A 25,076-nucleotide genomic window follows, 5' to 3' on the forward strand; every position below is an offset into this window, starting at 1 on the left:
TCAGGCGCCGCTCCAGAATCTTCCATAAGTGTTCAATTGGGTTGAGATCTGGTGACTGAGACGGCCATGGCATATGGTTTACATCGTTTTCATGCTCATCAAACCATTCAGTGACCACTCGCATCTCTTGTGGATGGGAGCATTGTCATTCTATTGGGGCATTGCCATAGTAGACAAAATAATGACATGCCCAGCATTTTTATACATGACCCTAAGCATGATGGTATGTTAATTGCTTAATTAACTCAGGAAACACACCTGTGCAGAAGCATCTACTTTAAATATTCTTTGTATCCCTCATTTACTCAAGTATTTCCTTTATTTTGGTAGTATGTTGTAGAACTGCTGTATGGCAGTTACTTATTTATTTACTCCTGAACTTATTTAGGCTTGCCATAACAAAGGGGTTGAATACTTATTAACTCAAGACATTTCATCTTTTCATTTTTAATTCATTTGTAAAATTTTCTAAAAACATAATTATGGAGTGTTGTGTGTAGGCCAGTGACACAAAATCTAAATGTAATAAATGTTAAATTCAGGCTGTAACACAACAAAATATGGAAAACGTCAAGGGATGTGAATACTATACACCCTGTCCACCTCCTGCTGCCATGGGTACAGGGTCAGGCAGGAGCTGGTGACTCGCTGGCGTAGGGATCAAATCCACTGCTGCCTTTAAAACGACACATAAATACAGAGAGGTATACATTATAAACACAGTATAACACACAGTACTGGATATATTCACAGAAACACATATAGTGTTGGAGCCAATTTGGGTTGATGTTATATTATGGTAATATTTGGGCATTACACTCCAGACCACTAGGGGCAGACACATGGTGGTAAACACACATCATGTGATCTATAAACACGCAGGTGTTTGAACATATGGTGTGGGTGTGGAGGGTGGGAGAGCTCATGGTTCTTACCGCAATCAAACTATTGCAAACAAATTCAAGAAAACGAAAGAAACGTCAAACAAGATACAAAAGATTGCTAGTCAACATTACGGATAAACATGCATTTATTCAAGGTAACCACTATTGCCAAGTTTGAGGCGCGTAAAGAACAAGTCTAATTGCTGCCATCCACTCGCCTAGTGACATTGGCTACTTAGAAATCGTATATTTTTCCGAAGCAAGTTGTCATAACATTTATTATGCGTACACACACTCAATCAAAGAGAGAGAGCGAGAGAGATGACCTATGTAGTTGTAACCCATGAAACTAAAGGGGTTGTTGAAATGGGCCAATCGGTTCCATTCACTAACACTACTGAGCTGGTCTCTGTCCAGGTAGAGCTGTATGTCGGTAATAAAGGTCTTCTGAAACTCTGGATCTATGGAGTCTTTGCTATGATGAGGACTTACCGAATGCTGATCCTCTCGTTGACACTCTCATTGAAGAACAACACATAACCAAAGAGACCAGAGTACAGACAACACCAAAATAATCAGGAAAGCTTTCCATGGGTCAATTTCTCAGCATTTCTGATCGATTTTAAAAGCAATGTATTTACAGTTCTTGTTCTATGGCTGAGCCTGTCACACCTCATTTGCAAACAGCCATGAGACCATAAAGGTCTTCATTAGATACAGTATGTAAAAATACTCATACCTCCTTCTTTGTAAAGCGCTATCTAGTAAAGCTAGTGGGTGACATGGAATGCACCAATTGTTTACAGGTTTTCATGAGGGACATGTGGGTAAAAACATGATCAAGTGAGATGAGCTGAGTTTCCCTCCTTACAGAGCGTTGAGCATGTGGAAAAGTGTAATATAAATGCTATCAATTATTTGTATTTTAATTATTATTATCTGAGCAGAGAAGACAGTTCCTGTTTGTGAAGTTTATTGTAAATCCGTGTGGTGATATTTACTGTACAAAACCACTTGTTCGTTCAGTAACGTCCTCAGTCTACTAAGTCTTTGGTGTTGGTGTCACTATCTGAAATAGTATAATCTCTATCACTGTACACTTGGAAATGAATACAAACCCAAATAACAGAAAAAAATACATTGCATCAAACAACATTGCCATAACTGTACATATCATACAAATTCATTACACAAATGGTTTCTCCAAAGAATTGCAGACTTGAAGTTCCAGATGACTTCGGCAGAAATAGTATTTTGCTGTAAAAAGTATGTGTAAAACAAGTAGCTAGATCTTAAAAAGGCTTTGTCCAGTATTTTTTTTAAAGGCAGAGGTGTGTAGTATACCATTTATAAGACCAGTCCAGTAATGTTTCTTTCATTGTGAAATTAGACCACAGGATTAAAACTAATTTGAATGCTTTGTTTCATTGATTGCAGTGGGTGAGAAAACTGTGCAAAAAGGACCACAGATCATCCACAAATATTGTACACAATAGTACTATTTAGTACTATATTTTTACACAGTACATATGTTCATCGTTTTTCTGGAAACATATTATGCACAATCAGAGATGGGAAAAATATACATCAAAATGTTTCTTGTTCTAAATACAAGATACTCTAAAGACCAATGTATCAAACTAAAATACAAAATACATTTGCACGTATACGCCTTCACTACAACAACATTCGCAGTAACTGTAACAAAAAATAAACTTTTACCATTGATGTGATATGTGGTTGTTTATCTACCTTAGTTGAATGCACTGAATGCTAAATGACCAAAATGTAAATGTAAAAATAAACAATTGCAAAGCACACTGAGTATTATTATTATTGTTATTATTGGCCTCGTTTCGGGGACGGAGCTCCTTAGAATAACACCCAATAATACTAGTTTTAACATTTACATTTCGTTATTTAGGAGACACTCTTATCAGACCATACTGCCATCAGACTTCTGATACCAATGCAGGGTGAAAGGAGGCCACGAAATTGTGAACCACTATAAAAAAAATGATATAGAAATGTATTTTGTATTTTGAAAATACAAATTACAGGTTTCGAAAGTATCTTGTTACAAAATACATTATATTGTAGTTCAGGCTGGTGAAATACAAATGACCAAATTAATTTAAAAAGTAATTGAAATATAGTCTGTGCACAATATAGTCATATGGCTCACATATGATCTGGCATCAAAACTTCCTTCTGGGTCCAAGGGCAGTGACCCATTGCGCTAATCCAAAATCTCTGAGCATGACATGTTCTTTCCCCATCTTTGTCCCACCATGGAGCTCCTGTAAGTGCCTGTGAGAGACTGTTGTGCGACTGGAGGCCTAGAACATCCAGTCCCTGTGAAAACTTCCTGGTTTGGGGGGGGGGGGGGGGCTGTGAGGGGTCACCTCTTGTTGAACGCTCCCTTGAAGCTCATGTAGCTGGCTCTTGGTGACCCTAGACGAGCTGCACCCATAGAAATAGATAGAAGACTCTAGTGCCCAAAAGCCTGTTTTAGCATGGGCAGCGCCATTGAGGACTTTCAGCATTTGGAAGTATTCAACTGGGTGGGACTTCCTATGGGTTAAGGAAGGATCACATTTCATCCAGGAGGTATCAGCCAAGGAATTATACTCGTGAGCAAACATTCCATAACTGCAGGTGGCAGTAAATCACTAACCTTGGCTTTATACCTGTTCAAACTACACACTTCGAGTGGCAGTATGCACGCTTTCAGTTGTTTGCCAACTCATAGAAGTAGTAGAAGAAGAAAATGGACCACTTTATAATGGAGATGGCCTAAATGGCACTGCCCGTGCTCTCACAGATTCCATAATGGGCAGGTGGCTTAGTGGTTAGTGCATTGGGCCAGTAACTGAAAGGTTGCTAGTTCTAATCCATAAGCTGACAAGGTGAAAAATCTGTCAATGTGCCCTTGAGCAAAGCACTTAACCCTAATTGCTCCAGGGTTCTTGTTGATAATGGCAGACCCTGGCCATGACCCTACTCTCTGAGGGTGTCTTGGGGTGCATTGGGATATGCAAAAAAAGCATATTTCCAATTCACATGTGTATTAATACACACTTGTAAGCACCTACCAAATTATAATGGGACAGAAATAATGATGCAATGTCTATTTAAGTCTATGGCTGCACCAGAGACGGAAGAGGAAGGAAGACATCTCACTCGCTCATTTACAGTCAATGAACCAGCTGCTAATACATTGGTGCCTATGGGAGAGCCACCCCTTAAGCAGACCGGAACTGTGACAATTTTTTTCAATGGTAAACAGCCTCAGTGGGAGATCTTAATTTATCCACCATCTTTGGCTGCACTAGTGATCAACACCAACTTCCTGTTCATGTGATGACAACATCCTTCCCCAAGGACTTCCTCTTCCTGTTTCAACTGGTTGCTAGGAGATCTTGCAGCTGTTGCCAGTGCAGCTCTGTTCGGCCGCCGGGCTGAGCGGCGGAGGACGGAAGAGTTTTTTCTTTTTCAGCAGCTGGCATCCGGTCCTCTTGGTGGCAATGTGGGTGGTGTTGGCAGCAGTGGCGGTGACGGAGTAGGACCGTCCGTGCATCATGCGGGCATTGAGGCCGTTGGCCATGGAGAAAGACTTGAGGTGGGACTTGAGAGCCAGGGGGAGAGGAAGCTTGTCAACAAGGTGGACAGGGGTGCAGGACACGATGGAACGACAGCACAGGTCCTGAAGACTCAAAACTAAGAGAGAGAGAAGGTGGGGGGGAGTGAGAGAGAGACAGAATATTTAATATTTCACAAATAGAAATATTACACCACGAGAGGGCACCATTGTGTAAAACAGTGAGAGAGAGAGAGTAAGAAGAAGCTGCTCTAGGCTCAGTTTACGCTGCCTCACCTTTGTTAGGCCTCCAGAGTCTCTCCATGCCATGCCTCATCAAGACTATCCTGGCCAGCTCTGTGAAGGACTCTGTGATATTAAAGTTGCACAGCGGGCTGACCTCAAAGAAGGTGACCCCTAACCTCTCGGCGTACACCTGGGCCTGCTCTGTGGTCACCTGGCGTTTGTAGGCCAGGTGTAACCGGTTCCCCACCAGGATCTTAGGCACTCCCGGTGCATGCTGGGTAGACAGGAAGGGGAACAGGAAGTAGTGAGGTACAGATTCTGTTAGTACATAATAAGGGTGTGTGTGTATGCGTATGTGTTACATAGTGTTCTTCCCTGTAATAAGTCAAATAATGGAGTGGTAATAGAAGGTCCCAAGGTGGCAAAAAGGATGTCAAGAATCAATCGTTGAGCATATTTTATTTTTAATTGAAGGTGAATAATATTATTCACATAACATGGGCTATCTTGAAAGTCTAACTCTGTGTGTGGCTAGTTAATGAGTGTGTGAGTTCTTTTGGAGCCAAGGCCAGAGATGTGGGTTGGAGAAAGTTTAGTCATTATCACAAGCAGAAATTGAGCAACGTGTCTTACATCATAGAGGAATAGGAGTGATTCAGTGATGTAGACTGCAATTTACCATGTGGCGTCATCCCAAATGGCACCCTATTCCCTTTATAGTGCACTACTTTTGACCAGAGCCCTTTGGGGAATAGGGTGCAATTTGGGATGACGCCACATGGTAAATTGCAGTCTACATCACTGAATCACTCCTATTCCTCTGGGTTCTGAGAGAGAGCGATTGATCGATGTCTCTTACCTCATCTATCTCCTTAATCCATCTGTCAATACCATCAAACGACCATCGGTTGGTGATGTCATAGACCAAGATCACACCCTGAGAGATCAAATCAAAAATGTTATTCATCACATGCTTCATAAAACAACAGGTGTAGACTAACAGTGAAATACTTACTTATCGGCCCTCCCCAAAAATGCAGAGATAAAGAAAATTGAGAAATAATAGAAAAGTAAAACACGTAATAATAAAAATAACGATACACAATGAGTAATGATAACTTGGCTATAGACAAGGGGTAACTGAGTGGATGTGCAGTGGTATGAGGTAATTGAGGAAAATATAACTAGGAATAAAGTGACAGATAGTAAACAGTAGCAGCAGTGTATGTGATGAGTCAAAGTTAGTGCAAAAAGGGTCAATGCAGATAGTTAAATAGTTAACCTAATAGCTACCCAGACTAACTATTTATCAGTCGTATGGCTTGGGGGTAGAAGCTGTTCAGGGTCCTGTTGGTTCCAGACTTGATACCTCGGTACCACTTGCCGTGCGGTAGCAGAGAGAATAGTCAGTGAATTGGGTGGCTGGAGCGCAATACCCTCTGTAGTGCCTTGCGGTCAGATGTCAAGCAGTTGCCATACCAAGCGGTGATGCAGCCAGTCAAGATACTCTCAATGATGCAGCTGTAGAACCTTTTGAGGATCTGAGGGCACATGCCAATTTCAGGCTCCTGAGGGGAAGAGATGTTGTCGTGCCCTTTTCACAACAGTGTTGGTGTGTTTGGACCATGATACAGTGCCTTCAGAAAGTATTCACACCCCTTAACTTTTTCCACATTTTGTTACAGCCTGAAATTATAATTAATTACATTGAGATTGTGTGTCACTCGCCTATACACAATACCCCATAATGTAAAAGTGGAATTATATTTTAAGAAATGCCGGAAAATTAATTAAGAATGAAAAGCTGAGCCAATAAGTATTCAACCCCTTTGTTATGCCAAACCTAAATAAGTTCACAACTATAAATGTGCTCAACAAGTCAAATAATAAGTTGCAATAATAGTGTTTAACATGATTTTTGAATGTCTACATCATCTCTGTACCCCACACATTCAATTATCTGTAAGGCCCCTCGGTCGAGTAGTGAATTTCAAACACAGATTCAACCAGAAAGACCAGGGACTTTTCCCAATGCCTTGTAAAGAAGGGCACCTATTGGTAGATGCGTACCCCCCCCCCCCCCCCCCCCAAAAAAAAAACAGACATTGACTATCCCATTGAGCATTGTGAAGTTATTAATTACACTTTGGATGGTGTATCAATACACCCAGTCACTACAAAGATACAGGTCTCCTTCCTAACTCAGTTGCCGTAGAGGAAGGAAACTGCTCAGGGATTTCACCCCGAAGCCAATGGTGACTTTAAAACAGTCACTGAGTTTAATGGCTGTGATAGGAAGAAGCTGAGGATGGATCAATAACATTGTAGTTACTCTACAATACTAACCTAAATGACAGTGAAAATAAGGAAGCCTGTACAGAATGAACATATTCCAAAACACGCATCCTGTTTGCAATAAGGCACTAAAGTAAAACTGCAAAAGAATTGCTAAGAAATTAACTTTATGTCCTGAATACAATGTTTGGGGGAAAATCCAACACAACACAACACAACACACTCTTCATATTTTCAACCATCGGCAAGGGTAATTACAGTTCATAGGAGGAAATCAGTCAATTGAGATAAATACATTAGGCTCTAATCTATGGATCTCACAATACTGGGCAGGGGCGCAGCCACGGGTGGCATAGCCCACCCAATTGGGAGCAAGGCCCACCCACTGGGGAGCCTGGCCCAGAAAATCAGATTGAGTTTTTCCCCACAAAAGGGTTTATTACAGACATAAATTACTTTGCAGGTGTTTCTGATTATTAACAATGCCATGCTGGAGGGTGGTAACAATTAAATAAAACTCAGCCCTGAAAAAGAACGTAGACTGAAAAGTATTAGCATGTCATATCATATGGGAAACGCACGGCATTGCCACAGAAAAAAAAGTCCCCATTTTGGATTTCCCACAAATATATCATACTTTGCCTAAAAGTATGACTTATTGACTTGAATTGTGCAACATCATGGGTAAGCTCTGGGCATCATCTTTCAGTTGAAAAAAAGTGGGCCTTTAAACACAAACACACACACATTCTAAGTGGAGATGCACAGTAAAATATGTGATATTGTTTTCAGTAAGTAGGCTACTCAAAATGAATTGAGACCAGAGACAATGAAGCAGACTGTTCAGTTAATTGGGTACAGTGTAAACTATAGAAAGTCTCATGGGAATAGCACATTCCTGTATAAATGCAATTAGTAGTCTGTCCAACTGCCAACTACTATTAAGTTTTACTGTCACTGGTGGCGCCAGTTGCTAACACTGAGGATTCAAGCTAACTCTCCATCAGTTTGCATTCCATAGAACTGTTACATGTTGACCAGACCGTGCATGCGTCCGCGTACGCCATTGCCCGCAAGTTGATTTTGTCCACCCACACCAGAAACGATCAGCACACCCAAGTTGAAATATCAAAACAATCTCTGAACCAATTATATTAATTTGGGGACAGGTCAAAAAGCATTAAACATTTATGCCAATTAAGCTAGTTAGCTTGTTGTTGCTAGCTAATTTGTCCTGGGATATAAACATTGGGTTGTTATTTTACCTGAAATGCACAAGGTCATCTACTCTGACAATTAATCCACAGATAAAACGGTCAACCGAGTTTGTATCTAGTAATCTCTCCTCTTTCAGGCTTTTTCTTATTCTTTGGACTTTATATGGTGGTTGGCAACCAACTTTAAGGTGCATTACCACAACCAACTGGACTGGAGTGTGGACCTCAGCTCATCTTTCAAATAACCAAGTGGGTATTGTCACGCCCTGACCATAGAGAGCCCTTAGTTCTGCATAACATTCGACCTGAAGATCCTGTCAGCAGTCTGGTGAGTCCTGTGCCAGTTCCCCACACCCTCCCTGAAGTGCGTGTCAACAGTCCGGTGCCACCTGTGCCGGCTCCAAGCACCAGACCTACAGTGCGCCTCCCCAGTCCAGTACGTCCTGTGCCAGCTCCCCGCTCTCGCCCTGAAGGGCGTGTCACCAGTCCGGTGCCACCTGTGCCGGCTCCACCTGTGCCGGCTCCACGCAGCAGGCCTCCAGTGCGCCTCCCCAGTCCAGTACGTCCTGTGCCAGCTCCCCGCTCTCACCCTGAAGTGCGTGTCACCAGTCCGGTGCCACCTGTGCCGGCTCCACGCAGCAGGCCTCCAGTGCGCCTCCCCAGTCCAGTACGTCCTGTGCCAGCTCCCCGCTCTCGCCCTGAAGTGCGTGTCACCAGTCCGGTGCCACCTGTGCCGGCTCCACACACCAGGCCTCCAGTGCACCTCCCCAGTCCGGTACGTCCTGTGCCAGCTCCTTGCACTCGCCCTGAAGTGCATGTCAACAGTCCGGTGCCACCTGTACCGGCTCCACGCACTAGGCTTCCAGTGACGGTCAATGGCCCGGAGCTTCCAGTGACGGTCAACGGCCCGGAGCTTCCAGTGATGGTCAACGGCCCGGAGCTTCCAGTGACGGTCAACGGCCTGGAGCTTCCAGTGACGGTCAACGACCCGGGGCTTCCAGTGACGGTCAACAGCCCGGAGCTTCCAGTGACGGTCAACAATCCGGAGCTTCCAGTGACGGTCCACAGCCCGGAGCTGCCTGCGCCGGTGCCATGGTCTTCTTCTGCGCCAGTGCCCAGTCCAGGCACGGCGTCCAGTCCCGCTCCATGGCCGGAGCCTTCCTCTGCGCCGGTGTCCAGTCCAGGCACGGCTTCCAGTCCAGCTCCAAGGCCGGAGTCTTCATCTGCGCCGGTGCCCACTCCAGGCACGGTGTCCAGTCCCGCTCCATGGCAGGAGCCTTCCTCTGCGCCGGTGCCCACTCCAGGCACGGTGTCCAGTCCCGCTCCATGGCAGGAGCCTTCCTCTGCGCCGGTGCCCAGTCCAGGCACAGCACTCAGTACCGCTCCAAGGCCAGAGCCTTCCTCTGCGCCGATGCCCAGTCCAGGCACGGCGTTCAGCCCGACGCCATGGCCGGATCCGGGGCCTGGGCGGCGACCCGTACCGGAGCCGCCACCGACACTAGTCACCCCCCCTACCCTCCCCATTTGGTTTCAGGTTTTGCGGCCGGAGTCCGCACCTTTGGGGGGGCGGGGTACTGTCACGCCCTGACCATAGAGAGCCCTTGGTTCTCTATGGTGTAGTAGGTCAGGGCGTGACTAGGGGGTGTTCTAGTTCAATATTTCTATGTTGGTGTTTTGTATGGTTCCCAATTAGAGGCAGCTGGTAATCGTTGCCTCTAATTGGGGATCATATTTAGGTATCCATTTCTCCCACTTGTGTTTGTGGGATATTGTTTGGTTGTGTGCTTGTTACACCACGTAGTCACGTTTTGTAGCTTGTTATTTGTTTTGTTGAAGAAGTTTCACTTTAATTAAATATGTGGAACTCAACACACGCTGCACCTGGGTCCGTTTCTTACAACAACCGTGACAGGTATATGCTCCTAAAAACCAATGAGGAGATGTTTTATCCTGACCTGACTGCACACATGCATACACACGGCGCACACACACGCACAGTTGAACTGGACACAGTGTTCAAGAAGCACAGCCTGCTGCCTCGCTATGGTGGGGGTGTCATTGTCACCATGGTCGCACCCAGTCTGCGCTCAGTAATGGGCCGATGAGTAACAATCATAAAAATAATAACTTTATTCACCAAGTCATTTTTATTCATTGCCTAGTAGGTGAGAATTCTCAGTAGCTGATCAGCCGTGGTTTGGGATTCGGTAAAGCAAGCAGGGTTCAGTCGCACCGTATCGGGAAAAAATCTAATCAAATCAAAGTTTATTTGTCACGTGCGCCGATTACAACGGGTGTAGACCTTACAGTGAAATGCTTACTTACAGGCTCTAACCAATAGTGCAAAAAAAGGTATGTGTGTGTGTGTGTGTGTGTGTGTGTGTGTGTGTGTGTGTGTGTGTGTGTGTGTGTGTGTGTGTGTGTGTGTGTGTAGGTCAGTAAAGAAATAAAACAACAGTAAAATGACATTTGAAAATAACAGAAGCAAGGCTATATACAGACACCGGTTAGTCAGGCTTATTGAGGTATGTACATGTAGGAATGGTTAAAGTGACTATGCATATATCATGAACAGAGAGTAGCAGTAGCGTAAAAAGAGGGGTTTGTGGGTGGTGGGACACAATGCAGATAGCCTGGTTAGCCAATGTGCGGGAGCACTGGTTGGTCGGGCCAATTGAGGTAGTATGTACATGAATGTATAGTTAAAGTGACTATGCATATAAGATAAACAGAAAGTAGCAGCAGCGTAAAAGAGGGGTTGGGGGGGGTACACAATGCAAATACTTGTACAGGAATCTTATGACTTGGGGGTAAAAACTGTTGAGAAGCCTTTCTGTCCTAGACTTGGCACTCCAGTACCGCTTGCCATGCGGTAGTAGAGAAAACAGTCTATGACTGGGGTGGCTGGGGTCTTTGACAATTTTTAGGGCCTTCCTCTGACACCGCCTGGTGTAGAGGTCCTGGATGGCAGGCAGCTTTGCCCCAGCGATGTACTGGGCCGTATGCACTACCCTCTGAAGTGCCTTGCGTTCGGAGGCCGAGCAATTGCCGTACCAGGCAGTGATGCAACCGGTCAGGATGCTCTCAATGTTGCAGCTGTAGAACCTTTTGAGGATCTCAGGACCCATGCCAAATCTTTTTAGTTTCCTGAGGGGGAATAGACTTTGTCGTGCCCTCTTCACGACTGTCTTGGTGTGTTTGGACCATTGTAGTTTGTTGTTGATGTGGACACCAAGGAACTTGAAGCTCTCAACCTGCTCCACTACAACCCCGTCGATGAGAATGGGGATGTGCTCGGTCCTCCTTTTCCTGTAGTCCACAATCATCTCCTTAGTCTTGGTTACGTTGAGGGATAGGTTGTTATTCTGGCACCACCCGGCCAGGTCTCTGACCTCCTCCCTATAGGCTGTCTCGTCGTTGTCGGTGATCAGGCCTACCACTGTTGTGTCATCTGCAAACTTAATGATGGTGTTGGAGTCGTGCCTGGCCATGTAGTCGTGGGTGAACAGGGAGTACAGGAGGGGATTGAGCACGCACCCCTGGGGAGCTCCAGTGTTGAGGATCAGTGTGGCAGATGTTTTGCTACCTACCCTCACCACCTGGGGGGGGGGGGGGGGCATCAGGAAGTCCAGGATTCAGTTGCAGAGGGAGGTGTTTAGTCCCAGGTTCCTTAGCTTAGTGATGAGCGTTGAGGGTACTATGGTGTTGAACGCTGAGCTGTAGTCAATGAATAGCATTCTCACATAGGTGTTCCTTTTGTCCAAGTGGGAAAGGGCAGTGTGGAGTGCAATAGAGATTGCATCATCTGTGGATTTGTTTGGGCGGTATGCAAATTGGAGTGGGTCTAGGGTTTCTGGGATAATGGTGTTGATGTGAGCCCTTCAAAGCACTTCATGACTACAGACGTGAGTGCTACAGGTCTGTAGTCATTTAGGCAGGTTGCCTTTGTGTTCTTGGGCACAGGGATTATGGTGGTCTACTTGAAACATGTTGGTATTACAGACTCAATCAGGGACATGTTGAAAATGTTCAGTGAAGACACCTGCCAGTTGGTCAGCACATGCCCGGAGCACACGTCCTGGTAATCCGTCTGGCCCCGCAGCCTTGTGTATGTTGACCTGTTTAAAGGTCTTACTCACGTCGGCTACGGAGAACACACAATCGTCCGGAACAGCTGATGCTCTCATGTTTGCCTCAGTGTTGCTTGCCTCGAAGCGAGCATAGAAGGGATTTAGCTCGTCTGGTAGGCTCGTGTCACTGGGCAGCTCGCGGCTGTGCTTCCCTTTGTAGTCTGTAATAGTTTGCAAGCCCTGCCACATCCGACGAGGGTCGGAGCCGGTGTAGTAGGTTTGAATCTTAGCCCTGTATTGACGCTTTGCCTGTTTGATGGTTCGTCGCAGGGCATAGCGGGATTTCTTGTAAGCTTCCGGGTTAGAGTCCCGCACCTTGAAAGCGGCAGCTCTACCCTTTAGCTCAGTGAGAATGTTGGCTGTAATCCATGGCTTTTGTTTGGGGTTGTCCGTACAGTCACTGTGTGGACGACGTCCTCGATGCACTTATTGATAAAGCCAGTGACTAATGTGGTGTATTCCTCAATGTCATCGGAAGAATCCCAGAACATGTTCCAGTCTGTGATAGCAAAACAGTCCTGTAGTTTAGCATCTGCTTCACCACTTTTTTATAGACCGAGTCACTGGTGCTTCCTGCTTTAATTTTTTCTTGTAAGCAGGAATCAGGAGGATAGAATTGTGGTCAGATTTACCAAATGGAGGGTGAGGGTGAGCTTTGTATGCGTCTCTGTGTGTGGAGTAAAGGTGATCTAGAATTTTTTTCCCTCTGGTTGCACATTTAACATGTTGATAGAGATTTGGTAGAACTGATTTAAGTTTCCCTGCATTAAAGTCTCCGGCCACTAGGAGCGCCGTCTCTGGGTGAGTGGTTTCCTGTTTGCTTATTTCCTTATACAGCTGACTGAGTGCGGTCTTAGTGCCAGCATCAGTTTGTGGTGGTAAATAAACAGCCACGAAAATTATAGCTGAGAACTCTCTAGGCAAGTAGTGTGGCCTGCAATTTATCACAATATACTCTACTTCAGGCGAGCAAAATCTAGAGACTTCCTTAGATTTCGTGCACCAGCTGTTGTTTACAAATATGCACAGACCGCCCCCCCTCGTCTTACCGGAGTGTGCTGTTCTATCCTGCCGGTGCAGTGTATATCCCGCTAGTTGAATATCCATGTCGTCATTCAGCCACGATTCCGTGAAACATAGGATATTACAGTTTTTTATGTCCTGTTGGTAGGTTATTTGTGATCGTACCTCGTCTAATTTATTGTCCAATGATTGCACGTTGGCGAGTAATATTGACGGTGACGGCAGCTTTCCTACTCGCCTTCTGCGGGTCCTGATGAGGCATCCGGCTCTTCGTCCTCTGTACCTGCGTCACTTCCTCTTGCGAATAACTGGGATGTCGGCCCTGCCGGGTGTTTGGAGAATAACATGTGAGTCTTGCTTGTTGTTGAAAAAATCGTAGTCTAATCCGAGGTGAATGATCGCTGTCCTGATATCCAGAAGCACTTTTTTTGCTGTAAGATACGGTGGCAGAAACATTATGTACAAAATAAGTTACAAATATCACGAAAAAAACCCTACATAATAGCACCATTGGTTGGGCCCCCGTAAAACTGCTGCCATTTCTTCCGGCTCCATTGTGGTTGAACTAAATAGATTTCCTACATACTGGATCCACTAACATTGATGTACCAGTAACGTTTTGCTTTTGAACAGTGCACAAGCCCATCCACTGTCCCTGTTTAGATAGGAGCACCCCCATCCACCCATACTGTACTGTTTCCACAGGAAAGGGTGCCGGGGTCAGTAGTGATGGTGTTGATATACAGCTGGATGTGAAAACATGTACAAATAACTTGCATGCACCTCCTCTATAATATTAGCACAGCCAGTAAGACTTGTGCATGTGTAGGTCTACAGCATAGTATTTACAGGTTGTATGTGCTGATTCTAAAACATTCTCAAATAGGCTACTGTGTTCTTTATGTTGAAATTCTCAAGTCTATTCCTTTCCTCAGAGATGAAATCAGTTTTTTGAGTGAGGTTTCCGCAGAACCATGTAAGGTTTTATACATTAGGGTTTACTATGCGGTGTGCAGCAGCAGCCAAGAGAAACATTCCCCTGCTGTAAACATGTTATTTGTTTTGTAATTGTGAAACAATAATGTGTGTGGACTGACCCATTATCAAACAGTGTACTGAAAAAAGAATCTAACTCAATCACACACACGAACACACATACCTGCGCTCCTCTGGAGTAAGAGCGGAAGATGGTGCAGAAGCGCCCCTGGCCAGAGGTGTCCCTGAAACAACACACAGAGGTCAGGGGTTAAGGTATTTTAAGGGGTCAGAATGTCAACCATATGTCAATCAAAACACACAGTATTCCAACAACATTCCACCCCTATTCTAATGACCTTATAAAGGCAAGGCATCTATTGCTATCATTTGTCAGACAATCACCAATTATCTATGTTTAGCAACACTAATAACTTCTCAAATGTATAGTATATTTGGCTGTGAAATTCAGACAATTCATACATCCCTTACAAAGAGAGGATTAACTACATATATTCAAAAGTTACTGTGGTGTAATAAACACAAAAACACTAAGATTAAGCCTGCATTTAAGAGAATGCAATTGGGTAAGAGTACAGAGCTAGAACAATAACATGTTTCCAGATTGCATTCTCCAGACCTGGATGGCACAGCAGTGTTTGGGTTCGCACGCGCACACGCACACACATACACACGCCGATGAGAGTCATGCACATATAAAACTTTGAACACTTGTTTCTTGATATGATTTCATATACTGACACCACATACCATATTTTACACACTAGCCTACTATGAAGGGAGAAGCTTTAGTTTTATAGAGGATAGAAATGTCAATATATTAATAATAGTAATAGGAGAATAACCATACGTTGTTTAGATACTCATATTCTCCTTTCTTCTCACAAGCTGCAGATTTGCAATCATCTTCTTGTGTGTATCCGTAGGCCTACTCCACCTGCAGATTGGATATCCTTGCCAAGTTCACAATTTTCACCACTGGCCAATTCTGCACGCTAACGCTTGTTATCTCTTTGTTAATATGTTAGCCACTCTATAATTTACCAATGTTCCAGCATGCCACGCTAGCATTTTACCAATGTTCCCCTTCCCCCAATGCCACACTTGCTAGCTGTGATTAGCGTGTAGCCATGGTGAGGAGGATAGAGAGCATTACTAACAGCCCTCCTGTTAAAGTAATAACGCGTCTCATCCTTTTAGACATCAAAAAAAGTTTCCAGATTAATAATTTAATATTGACTTGACTAAAAGCAAAACCTTTTAGAAATAAAAGTAGCACTCTCATGGTAAGGGTTAGGAGTAAAGAAGAGAAGGGCAAAGGACACACGATGGGAACCACGGAGTGTGTGTGTGTGTGATGTGGATTAGTGTGCATCTGTGCATGTGTGTGTACAGCGCCTTCAGAAAGTATTCACACCCCCTGACTTATTCCACATGTTGTTGTGTTACAAAAATATATATTTCACCCATCTACACACAATACCCCATAATAACAAAGTAAAAACATGTTTATAGATATTTCGGCAAATGTATTGAAAATGAAATACAGAAATATCTCATTTACATTAGGATTCACACCCCTGAGTCAATACATGTTAGATTGGCAGAGATTGCAGCTGTGTGCCTTTCTGGGTAAGTCTCTAAGAGCTTTGCGCACCTCGATTGTGCAACATTTGACCATTATCATTTTTTTATTCTTCAAGCTCTGTCAAGTTGATTGTTGATCATTGCTAGACAACCATTTTCAAGTCTTGCCATAGATTTTCAAGCAGATTTAAGTTAAAACTCTAACTCAGGTCACTCAGAACTCTCACTGTCTACTTGGTAAGCAACTCCAGTGTAGATTTGGCCTTGTGTTTTAAGTTATTGCCCTGCTGAGAGGTGAATTAATCTCCCAGTGTGGTGGAAAGCAGACTGAACCATAGGATTTTGTCTGTGCTTAGCTCGATTCCGTTTCTTTTTTATCCTGAAAAACTCCCCAGTCCTTATCAATTACAAGTATACCCATAACATGATGCAGCCACCACTATGCTTGAAAATATGGAGAGTGGTACTCAGTAATGTGTTGTATTGGATTTTCCCCAAACATAACACTTTGTATTCAGGACAAAAAGTTAGTTGCTTTGCCACATTTTTTGCAGTATTACTTTAGTGCCTTGTTGCAAACAAGATGCATGTTTTGGAATATTTTTATTCTGTACAGGCTTCCTTCTTTTCACTCTGTCATTTAGGTTAGTATTGTGGAGTAACTACAATGTTGTTGATCCATCCTCAGTTTTCTCTTATCACAGCCATTAAACTCTGTAACTGTTTTATTGTCATCATTGGCCTCATGGTGAAATCCCTGAGCGGTTTCCTTCCTCTCCAGCAACTGAGTTAGGAAGGACGCCTGTATCTTTGTAGTGACTGGGTGCATTGATACACACTTCACCAAGCTCAAAGCGATATTCAATGTCTGCTTTTTCTTTTTACCCATCTACCAATAGGTACCCTTCTTTGCGAGGTATTGGAAAAACTCCCTGGTCTTTATGGATAAATCTGTGTTTGAAATGCACTGCTCAACTGTGGGACCTTACAGATAATTGCATGGGTGGGGTACAGAGATGAGGTAGTCATTCAAAAATCATGTTAAACACTATTATTGCACACACAAATTCAAAGGGTGCGAATACTTTCTGAAGGCACTGTGTGTACTGTGTGTGTGTGTGTCTGTCTGTCTTTCCCTCATCCCTATTCTGCTGCTTTGACAAATCTGGCTACAATTCCTCTCAGTGTAATCAGACTCACATGTTACTTATTGAGCCTATGTACAGAGCTCTCTCCCCCGTTGCTCTTCTCCTTACAACAACTCTCAGGAATGTCTCTCTCTCGCTGACAATACTCTATTCTTCTCCTAATCTGATCAACATGATACAGTCATATTGCACTCTATCACCTATATAGAGCCAAATGGGACCTGGTCAAAAGTAGTGCACTACATAGGAAACAGGGTGCCATTTGGGACAGGAACTAGGAGGCCATAGAGTCCCATTTACAGTTTCAATATGTTCCAATAACCCTGATGTAGAATTGGGATGAGTTTAGCATGGTAACGGCCGGGTGGGTGTGTTTGTGCATACGTGCGAGTGTGTGTTGTGTACAGTGACTTCACTCACCAGAGCTGCAGCTTGACTCTTCTTCCGTCTAAGAGTATCGTAGTTGTCTTGTAGTCGATTCCTGCCAACAACATAAAACAAGAGAAACAGATGTTAATACCATCTCTGTTAGCCTACTCTGGATGTATCTTGGCCCTGACAGTATGTCTGAGCTGTCGTGATTATTCTACATGACAGACAGAGAGGGGGAGAGAGCGAGAGAGGGGGGAGAGAGATGAATAAGAGGGTATTAATAAGGCTGTGTATGTTTCAGGAGGTAACATGTGGAAGAAGCAGGATGGAGATTAAACTGAATAAATTAACATGTCTGCAGCCATATGGGCCCTGGTCAAAAATAGTGCACGAAATAGGGAATAGGGTGCGATTTGGGAAGTAGACCATGTGGGAGGGAGGTGGGTGGATGTGTAAAGTAAGCACTGAGGCAACACTGTAATCTCTATCCAGCACATACACAAACTGTAATCTCTATCCAGCACATACACAAACTGTAATCTCTATCCAACACATACACACACTGTAATCTCTATCCAGCACATACACACGCTGTAATCTCTATCCAGCACATACACACGCCGTAATCTCTATCCAGCACATACACAAACTGTCATCTCTATCCAGCACATACACACGCTGTAATCTCTATCTAGCACATACACACGCTGTAATCTCTATCCAGCACATACACACGCTGTAATCTCTATCCAGCACATACACACGCTGTAATCTCTATCCAGCACATACACACGCTGTAATCTCTATCCAGCACATACACAAACTGTAATCTCTATCCAGCACATACACACACTAATCTCTATCCAGCACATACACACACTGTAATCTCTATCCAGCACATTACACGCTGTAATCTCTATCCAGCACATTACACGCTGTAATCTCTATCCAGCACATTACACACTGTAATCTCTATCCAGCACATACACACGCTGTAATCTCTATCCAGCACATTAGACGCTGTAATCTTTATCCAGCACATACTCGGATGAACGCATGCATAGATTACACGCACATGCACACACGGGTCACTCAGATTAATCATAGAAAGCTGGGATGATAATCTGATCCTCTGATCCTGTTGAAATCTGCATGTTTTCACATTCTCTGTCTCTATGCCCTCTTTTCTCTCTACGTTATCTACCTACCCCCCCCCCTCTACCCCTACCTCCCCTCACTCACTCCCTCCCTCTCTCCAGCGGTCTACACCGCTTTCTCTCTCTCTGTCTCTCTCTCTCTCTGTGTCTCTCTCTATGTGTCTCTCTCTATGTGTCTCTCTCTATGTGTCTCTGTCTCTCTGTCTCTATAAGGCAGTGAAAATAACAACTATCCCTAGAAAGATCCACATAATTCCCACATTCTTCTCACATTCTCTTTCCACAGGATTCCTAGTGTTTGTGTGTGCTCATGTGTTTGTGCATGTGTGTCAAAGCTCAGGAATCCTGGTTTTCTCTGGATACCAGATCCATTATTAACCTATCACCCCATAGACATTACCTTATCACCATGGAATGACGTGTGTGAGGATGACAATAACATGTGTTCATAGAAATCAAGCTAAAACCATGACCATGTAAGGGTTAAGTCGTACAGTACTGGATGATGAAATCCCACACAGGATCTCACCCAGAGGGCATGACTCATACTGCACAGAACAAATAGTGAAGCTACATAGTGACAGCAGCAGCATGCACACATTTTATATTAAAATGACAGTCATTTGGCAGACGCTTTTATCTAGAGCGGCTTACAGTTGTGAGTGCATACAGTCTCTTACTTTGGCATTCTAGTCCACCTTGGGTATACAACTCTCAACCCTGGCGTTGAAAGCGCCATGCTCTACCAACTGAGCCACAAGAAACCACCCACATCCAAATACGCGCAAACAAACACAAGGGTTTCTGTTAGATGGTAATAGCCGGCTTTTAGCTGAAAAAATATATATGGTAATGACACCGGCCAATTGTCCTGAGAAGAAGAACAAATCCCATTGCGAAATCATGCTTTTTAGCCTATTCATTGATGGAAATGCCAGTTGATGTAAATACATTTGACTGGTCACGCTTATCGGTGTATAGGTTAAGTTTCATAATTTTGTGTAATTAAAGTGGCGTGTGTACAGTATATTCGTCATGCATCTTATTTGTCACACGCGTACAACATACAGATACAGAGCCTTTGAGCATTAAATATGCCAGACAGCGCAAGAGCTGCTACATACAGCATCTCAAACAGCAAACGCATAGGCTACGGAATGCGTCAGCGAGTCACACCAGTATGCATTTTGGTAACATACACTTAACTGTTTGAACCTGGACGTTCCACAACATATTATGAGGCATGTCTTACATTGCTTCAAAGTAGCCTAGCCAAAATCAGACCATATCCGTAGAGGGAATTATTTTATATCAACTTTCTTTCGTTGTCCAGTAGCCAAAGGCACATATTACATCTCCCCTCTTTCAACGTTTCCAACGAATATTTGAATCTCTGTCACATGAAACCGCTCGCATGTGTGACAACGGTGTTTTCCCAATAATTGCACTAGGGAACGAACATTTGCTCGTAGTCTACTGCCTTGTGCGCATTGCTGCACTTAAAATGTGAAGAAATAATAATTCATCAACATTTTATTAAGCTAAACGTTCTGATCTGTGGTTTTAGACTCATTGCTTTAAAAAAAAAAAAAAGATGTATCCTAGGCCTACTAGTTGTATGAATTTGGGGTCTATGGTGCCACAACTGTCCCAGTCAGTTTGGAATGGGCTATTTCTTTCTCGACAAGCTGACCAACAGAATAGGTAAAGTTTTCTACTATGGGGATAGTAGATTGACATAGGCCAGTGATTCTGCTGTTCGTTACTCGTCTTTTTGGATGAGGAAAAGTCCGTGTGGGAAGTTATTCTAGCATCTTCAAAGTGTCCATCAGAATTCCGTAAGAAGGACCGCACATCGTTGCATCCTCAATTTGCATGTTCTGTTAACATGAATTACCATAATCGAAATGTGATTTCTGTAATTCCGAGCCCCATGGGTGGGCGCCCTTATCAGGTTGCGCACCCAATGCACATGGGTCTGGTAAATTTCTCAAATGACCAGTAAATTAAAATGCTGCAGGTCAAATGTCCGGAGCAACATTTTCCTAACAGAAACCCTGACACACACACATTGACGCAAGCATGCACGCACACGCAAACAAACACACAGACACACGCGCGCGTACACACACACAGATGCAAGCACGCACGCACAGACACACACACGGTATCTGTGAGCATTAAGATGAAGCTTCAGTATGTACTCGGAGCCTTACCACGTCTGGAAGCAGCAGTGTACTGTGTTTTTAATTCCAGTGAGATCAGACAAGTTCTGATAATTACAGTAATCAGGGCAGAAAAGCCATTCTCTACTTTTGTTCACTGAGAGGTGCTTCTGACAGCAGCACAATTGTAACATGTTCATATGTGTGCGTGTGTGTGTGTGTGCGTGCGTGCCTCCGTGCGTGCGCTCACAGATGCCAATGGCAGCTGACAAATCACATTTAATGCTTTTCCTCCACATGAAGAGTTGGTTCCCCAGTCCAACTGTCACCCCTGGCAACCACTCTCCTCATGACCTGCTCCCATAATGCATCCATCTAGGTGTTATTCCTGCCTTTAAGGGGGGTCAAGAATGTAGGTCTTAACACTGTCTGTCTGTACTGGCCCAACTGTCTGGTTCGGTTTGGAGCGGTCTGGTTCCGAGACGTTGTTTACATGCGGACGTGACATTGTAGGATTGGATTGGACATCGTTTGTGCTGACACCTTGAGGAAGATTCACGCAAAACATGGGTACAGTATGTGTGCATAAATGCATGCAGGTGCGCGCGCGCGCACACACACACACACACACACACACACACACACACACGCCTACCTCCTCCCAGACCCACATACACACACAAGCCAGTCACGGTAAGGCTGGATCATATCACAACTAATGGCACTGATCGTATCTTCTACCAGACCGAAAGTTTAAAACTGTTGTAGGCTAAATATCCATGCCACGTTGTGGTGCCAACGGGTCATTGCGCTAGCCTGCAGAAAATGTAATCTTGGTTGTCAAAATGTTATAAGATAAAGGATTCACACGCGGGTATGAATTACTACTAATGGGCAACATGACACACAAGCGAGTATAAATGAGTTAACAGTTGAATCATTTACTTTATGAAATTACAGCCTGATGCGCTCGCATCGGCGAATTCAACATCAATTGCGCTACTTTCGTGGCCCGTACAGCGCATCAGATGGAAAGTGTAGGCTACTGACACATGCCACTGTCCTAGCTAGGCTACTAAAATGTTGCAGTCTGGCTTGGGTTTTTAAAGCTTGAAAATTAATAATCAAAAAACGAAAACCTGCAACAAAACCCAATTCAAAGGAGAAACATGAATGCCTATTACAGCAACATTTGAGCAGTAGCCTTCGAGCAGTAGCCTAGGCTGGCTACTCAACTACAATACATTTTGAATGCAGCATAAAGTAACGCTGCATTCAACCACACCGGTGATGCATGCAGTGCAAAAAAACATTTTAAACATGTTTTAAGTTTAAATGTTACAACAACCTAGCTACGTTTTTGTTATTTGTAGTTACAAAAACTAAACATAATAGTCTATGTCTGTCCGTGCTCAATATGGTCCATGCTCTGATTGACTTTGATATCCCTGATCTACACTGATTGACGTGGATTCAACAAGGGCCATCAATAAGAGATCATAGCTTTCACCTGGTCAGTCTGTCATGGAAAGAGCAGGTGTTCTTAATGTTTTTTAAACTCAATGTACATCATAACAACAGTTCACTGTTGGCGCACACACTCTCACAGTAAATACATGTTTTATCTAGGTTATAATGTGTAAGTGATTTCATTAGTGCAAATGAGGCATCTCATCCAGACAATAAGAAACAGCAGCATTAACTTGGTTAAGGTATAGTTCAGCCCTTTCTCTCATGCAGACATTATGGTTCTGAGTTTATACATCCCTGAACAATCTACAGTGGGTACGCCCCAAATGACACTCTATTCCTTATAAAGTTCACTCTTTTTGACCAGAGTCCTATGGGCACTGGTAAAAAGAAGTGCCCTATAAAGGGAATATGGTTCCATTTGGGTTGCATCCAGTAGCCTAGTACAGTAAGGCTGAATGCTTCAAGTTACTCCTCCCTTTATGTCCATCTGCCAACCTTCATCCCTCCATCTCACCTCTCTGCCATCTGTTACAGACACTGATGGCATGCCAGACCCAGTGCCAGGATAAAGTGACTAAGGGGAACATTGAAATCGTTGAGTGTCACAATTTTGGGAGATTCTTACATTGGAATTATATTGAATTTGGCTTTTCACATGATCACATAACCTTTCACATGTGAAATCAAATCAAAGTTTATTTGTCACGTGTGCCGAATGCAGCAGGTGTAGACCTCACATTGAAATGCTCACTTACAGCCTCTAACCAACAGTGCAAAAAAGGTATTAGGTGAACAATAGGTAAGTAAAGAAATAAAAACAGTAAAAAAGACAGAGAAAAATAACAGTAGCGAGGCTATTTACAGCAGCAAGGCTATAACAGTAGCGAGGCTACATACAGACACCGGTTAGTCAGGCTGATTGAGGTAGTATGTACATGTAGATATGGTTAAAGTGACTATGCATATATGATGAACAGAGAGTAGCAGTAGCGTAAAAGAGGGGTTGGCGGGTGGTGGGTGGCGGGACACAATGCAGATAGCCCGGTTAGCCAATGTGCGGGAGCACTGGTTGGTGGGCCAATTGAGGTAGTATGTACATAAATGTATTGTTAAAGTGACTATGCATATATGATAAACAGAGAGTAGCAGCAGCGTAAAAGAGGGGTTGGGGGGGGGGCACACAATGCAAATAGTCCAGGTAGCCATTTGATCACCTGTTCAGGAGTCTAATGGCTTGGGGGTAAAAACTGTTGAGTAGCCTTTTTGTCCTAGACTTGGCACTCCGGTACCGCTTGCCATGCGGTAGTAGAGAGAACAGTCTATGACTGGGATTGGCTGGGGTCTTTGACAATTTTTAGGGCCTTCCTCTGACACCGACTGGTGTAGAGGTCCTGGATGGCAGGCAGCTTAGTCCCAGTAATGTACTGGGCCGTATGCACTACCCTCTGTAGTGCCTTGCGGTCGTGGGTCGAGCAATTGCCGTATCAGGCAGGATGCTCTCGATGTTGCAGCTGTAGAACCTTTTGAGGATCTCAGGACCCATGCCAAATCTTTTTAGTTTCCTGAGGGGGAATAGGCTTTGTCGTGCCCTCTCCACGACTGTCTTTGTGTGTTTGGACCATTGTAGTTTGTTGGTGATGTGGACACCAAGGAACTTGAAGCTTTCAACCTGCTCCACTATAGCCCTGTCGATGAGAATGGGGGCGAGCTCGGTCCTCCTTTTCCTGTAGTCCACAATCATCTCCTTAGTCTTGGTTACGTTGAGGGATAGGTTGTTATTCTGGCACCACCTGGGCCAAGTCTCTGACCTCCTCCCTATAGGCTGTCTCATCGTTGTCGGTGATCAGGCTTACCACTGTTGTGTCGTCTGCAAACTTAATGATGGTGTTGGAGTCGTGCCTGGCCTGGCCATGCAGTCGTGGGTGAACAGGGAGTACAGGAGGGGACTGAGCACACACCCCTGGGGAGCTCCAGTGTTGAGGATCAGCGTGGCAGATGTGTTGCTACCTACCCTCACCACCTGGGGGCGGCCCGTCAGGAAGTCCAGGATCCAGTTGCAGAGGGAGGTGTTTAGTCTCAGTATCCTTAGCTTAGTGACGAGCTTTGAGGGTACTATGGTGTTGAACGCGTCGGAGCCGGTGTAGTACAATTCAATCTTAGCCCTGTATTGACGCTTTGCCTGTTTGATGGTTCGTCGCAGGGCATAGCAGGATTTCTTATCAGCTTCCGGGTTAGAGTCCCGCACCTTGAAAGCGGCAGCTCTACCCTTTAGCTCTACCCTTTAGCTCAGTGTGAATGTTGCCTGTAATCCATGGCTTCTGGTTGGAGTATGTATGTACAGTCACGTGAAACCAGATGGTTTTGAAAACACTTCACATCTGATGATATTTCACATGTGGATTTTCACGTGTGATCACATAACCTTTCACATGTGAAATCCTGTGGTTTTGGAACACTTTCACATGCAATGATACTTAACATGAAGTTTCACATGTGGATATATTTCACATGAGATTTCACAGGTGATGCCCTGCAAACCAAAATGAGTCTTTAGGATGTCCCAAAGAACATCACAGAGTCGCAGTGTTTTCAATTGACATATTCGACACACTTTGACATACTTGATTATATTTTGTGTGTTTATTTATAGTCATTATTATTCAAAATTACCTTACTTGGGATTTGAATTCACAACATCCCATAAGAAAAACTATTATATTTATCATAGTGATTCAGGAGTAACATAAACTAAATAATAATAAGCCCCAACCAACATTAGACAACTATACAGAACCCTCAAATT

At 44.0% G+C, this 25,076-nt stretch overlaps 1 protein-coding gene across 1 annotated transcript in view; it reads right to left on the reverse strand.

Annotated features, from left to right (window-relative positions):
• Nucleotides 1-999: 999 nt before the first annotated feature.
• rab40b (RAB40B, member RAS oncogene family) overlaps nucleotides 1,000-25,076 on the reverse strand; it is a 49,117-nt gene continuing 25,040 nt past the window's right edge. The window contains exons 2-6 of the mRNA XM_014213128.3: nucleotides 17,527-17,587; nucleotides 14,535-14,595; nucleotides 5,570-5,647; nucleotides 4,762-4,984; nucleotides 1,000-4,604 (exon numbers count right to left, since the gene is read on the reverse strand). Of these exons, the coding sequence (XP_014068603.1) occupies nucleotides 4,297-4,604; nucleotides 4,762-4,984; nucleotides 5,570-5,647; nucleotides 14,535-14,595; nucleotides 17,527-17,587 (731 nt within the window). The 3' untranslated portion in view covers nucleotides 1,000-4,296. The remainder of the gene's footprint in view (nucleotides 4,605-4,761; nucleotides 4,985-5,569; nucleotides 5,648-14,534; nucleotides 14,596-17,526; nucleotides 17,588-25,076) is intronic.

The sequence above is a fragment of the Salmo salar genome, chromosome 01 (genome assembly GCF_965601325.2).
Source record: "Salmo salar chromosome 01, fSalSal1, whole genome shotgun sequence".
In the NCBI taxonomy this organism is placed as follows: Eukaryota; Metazoa; Chordata; class Actinopteri; order Salmoniformes; family Salmonidae; genus Salmo; species Salmo salar.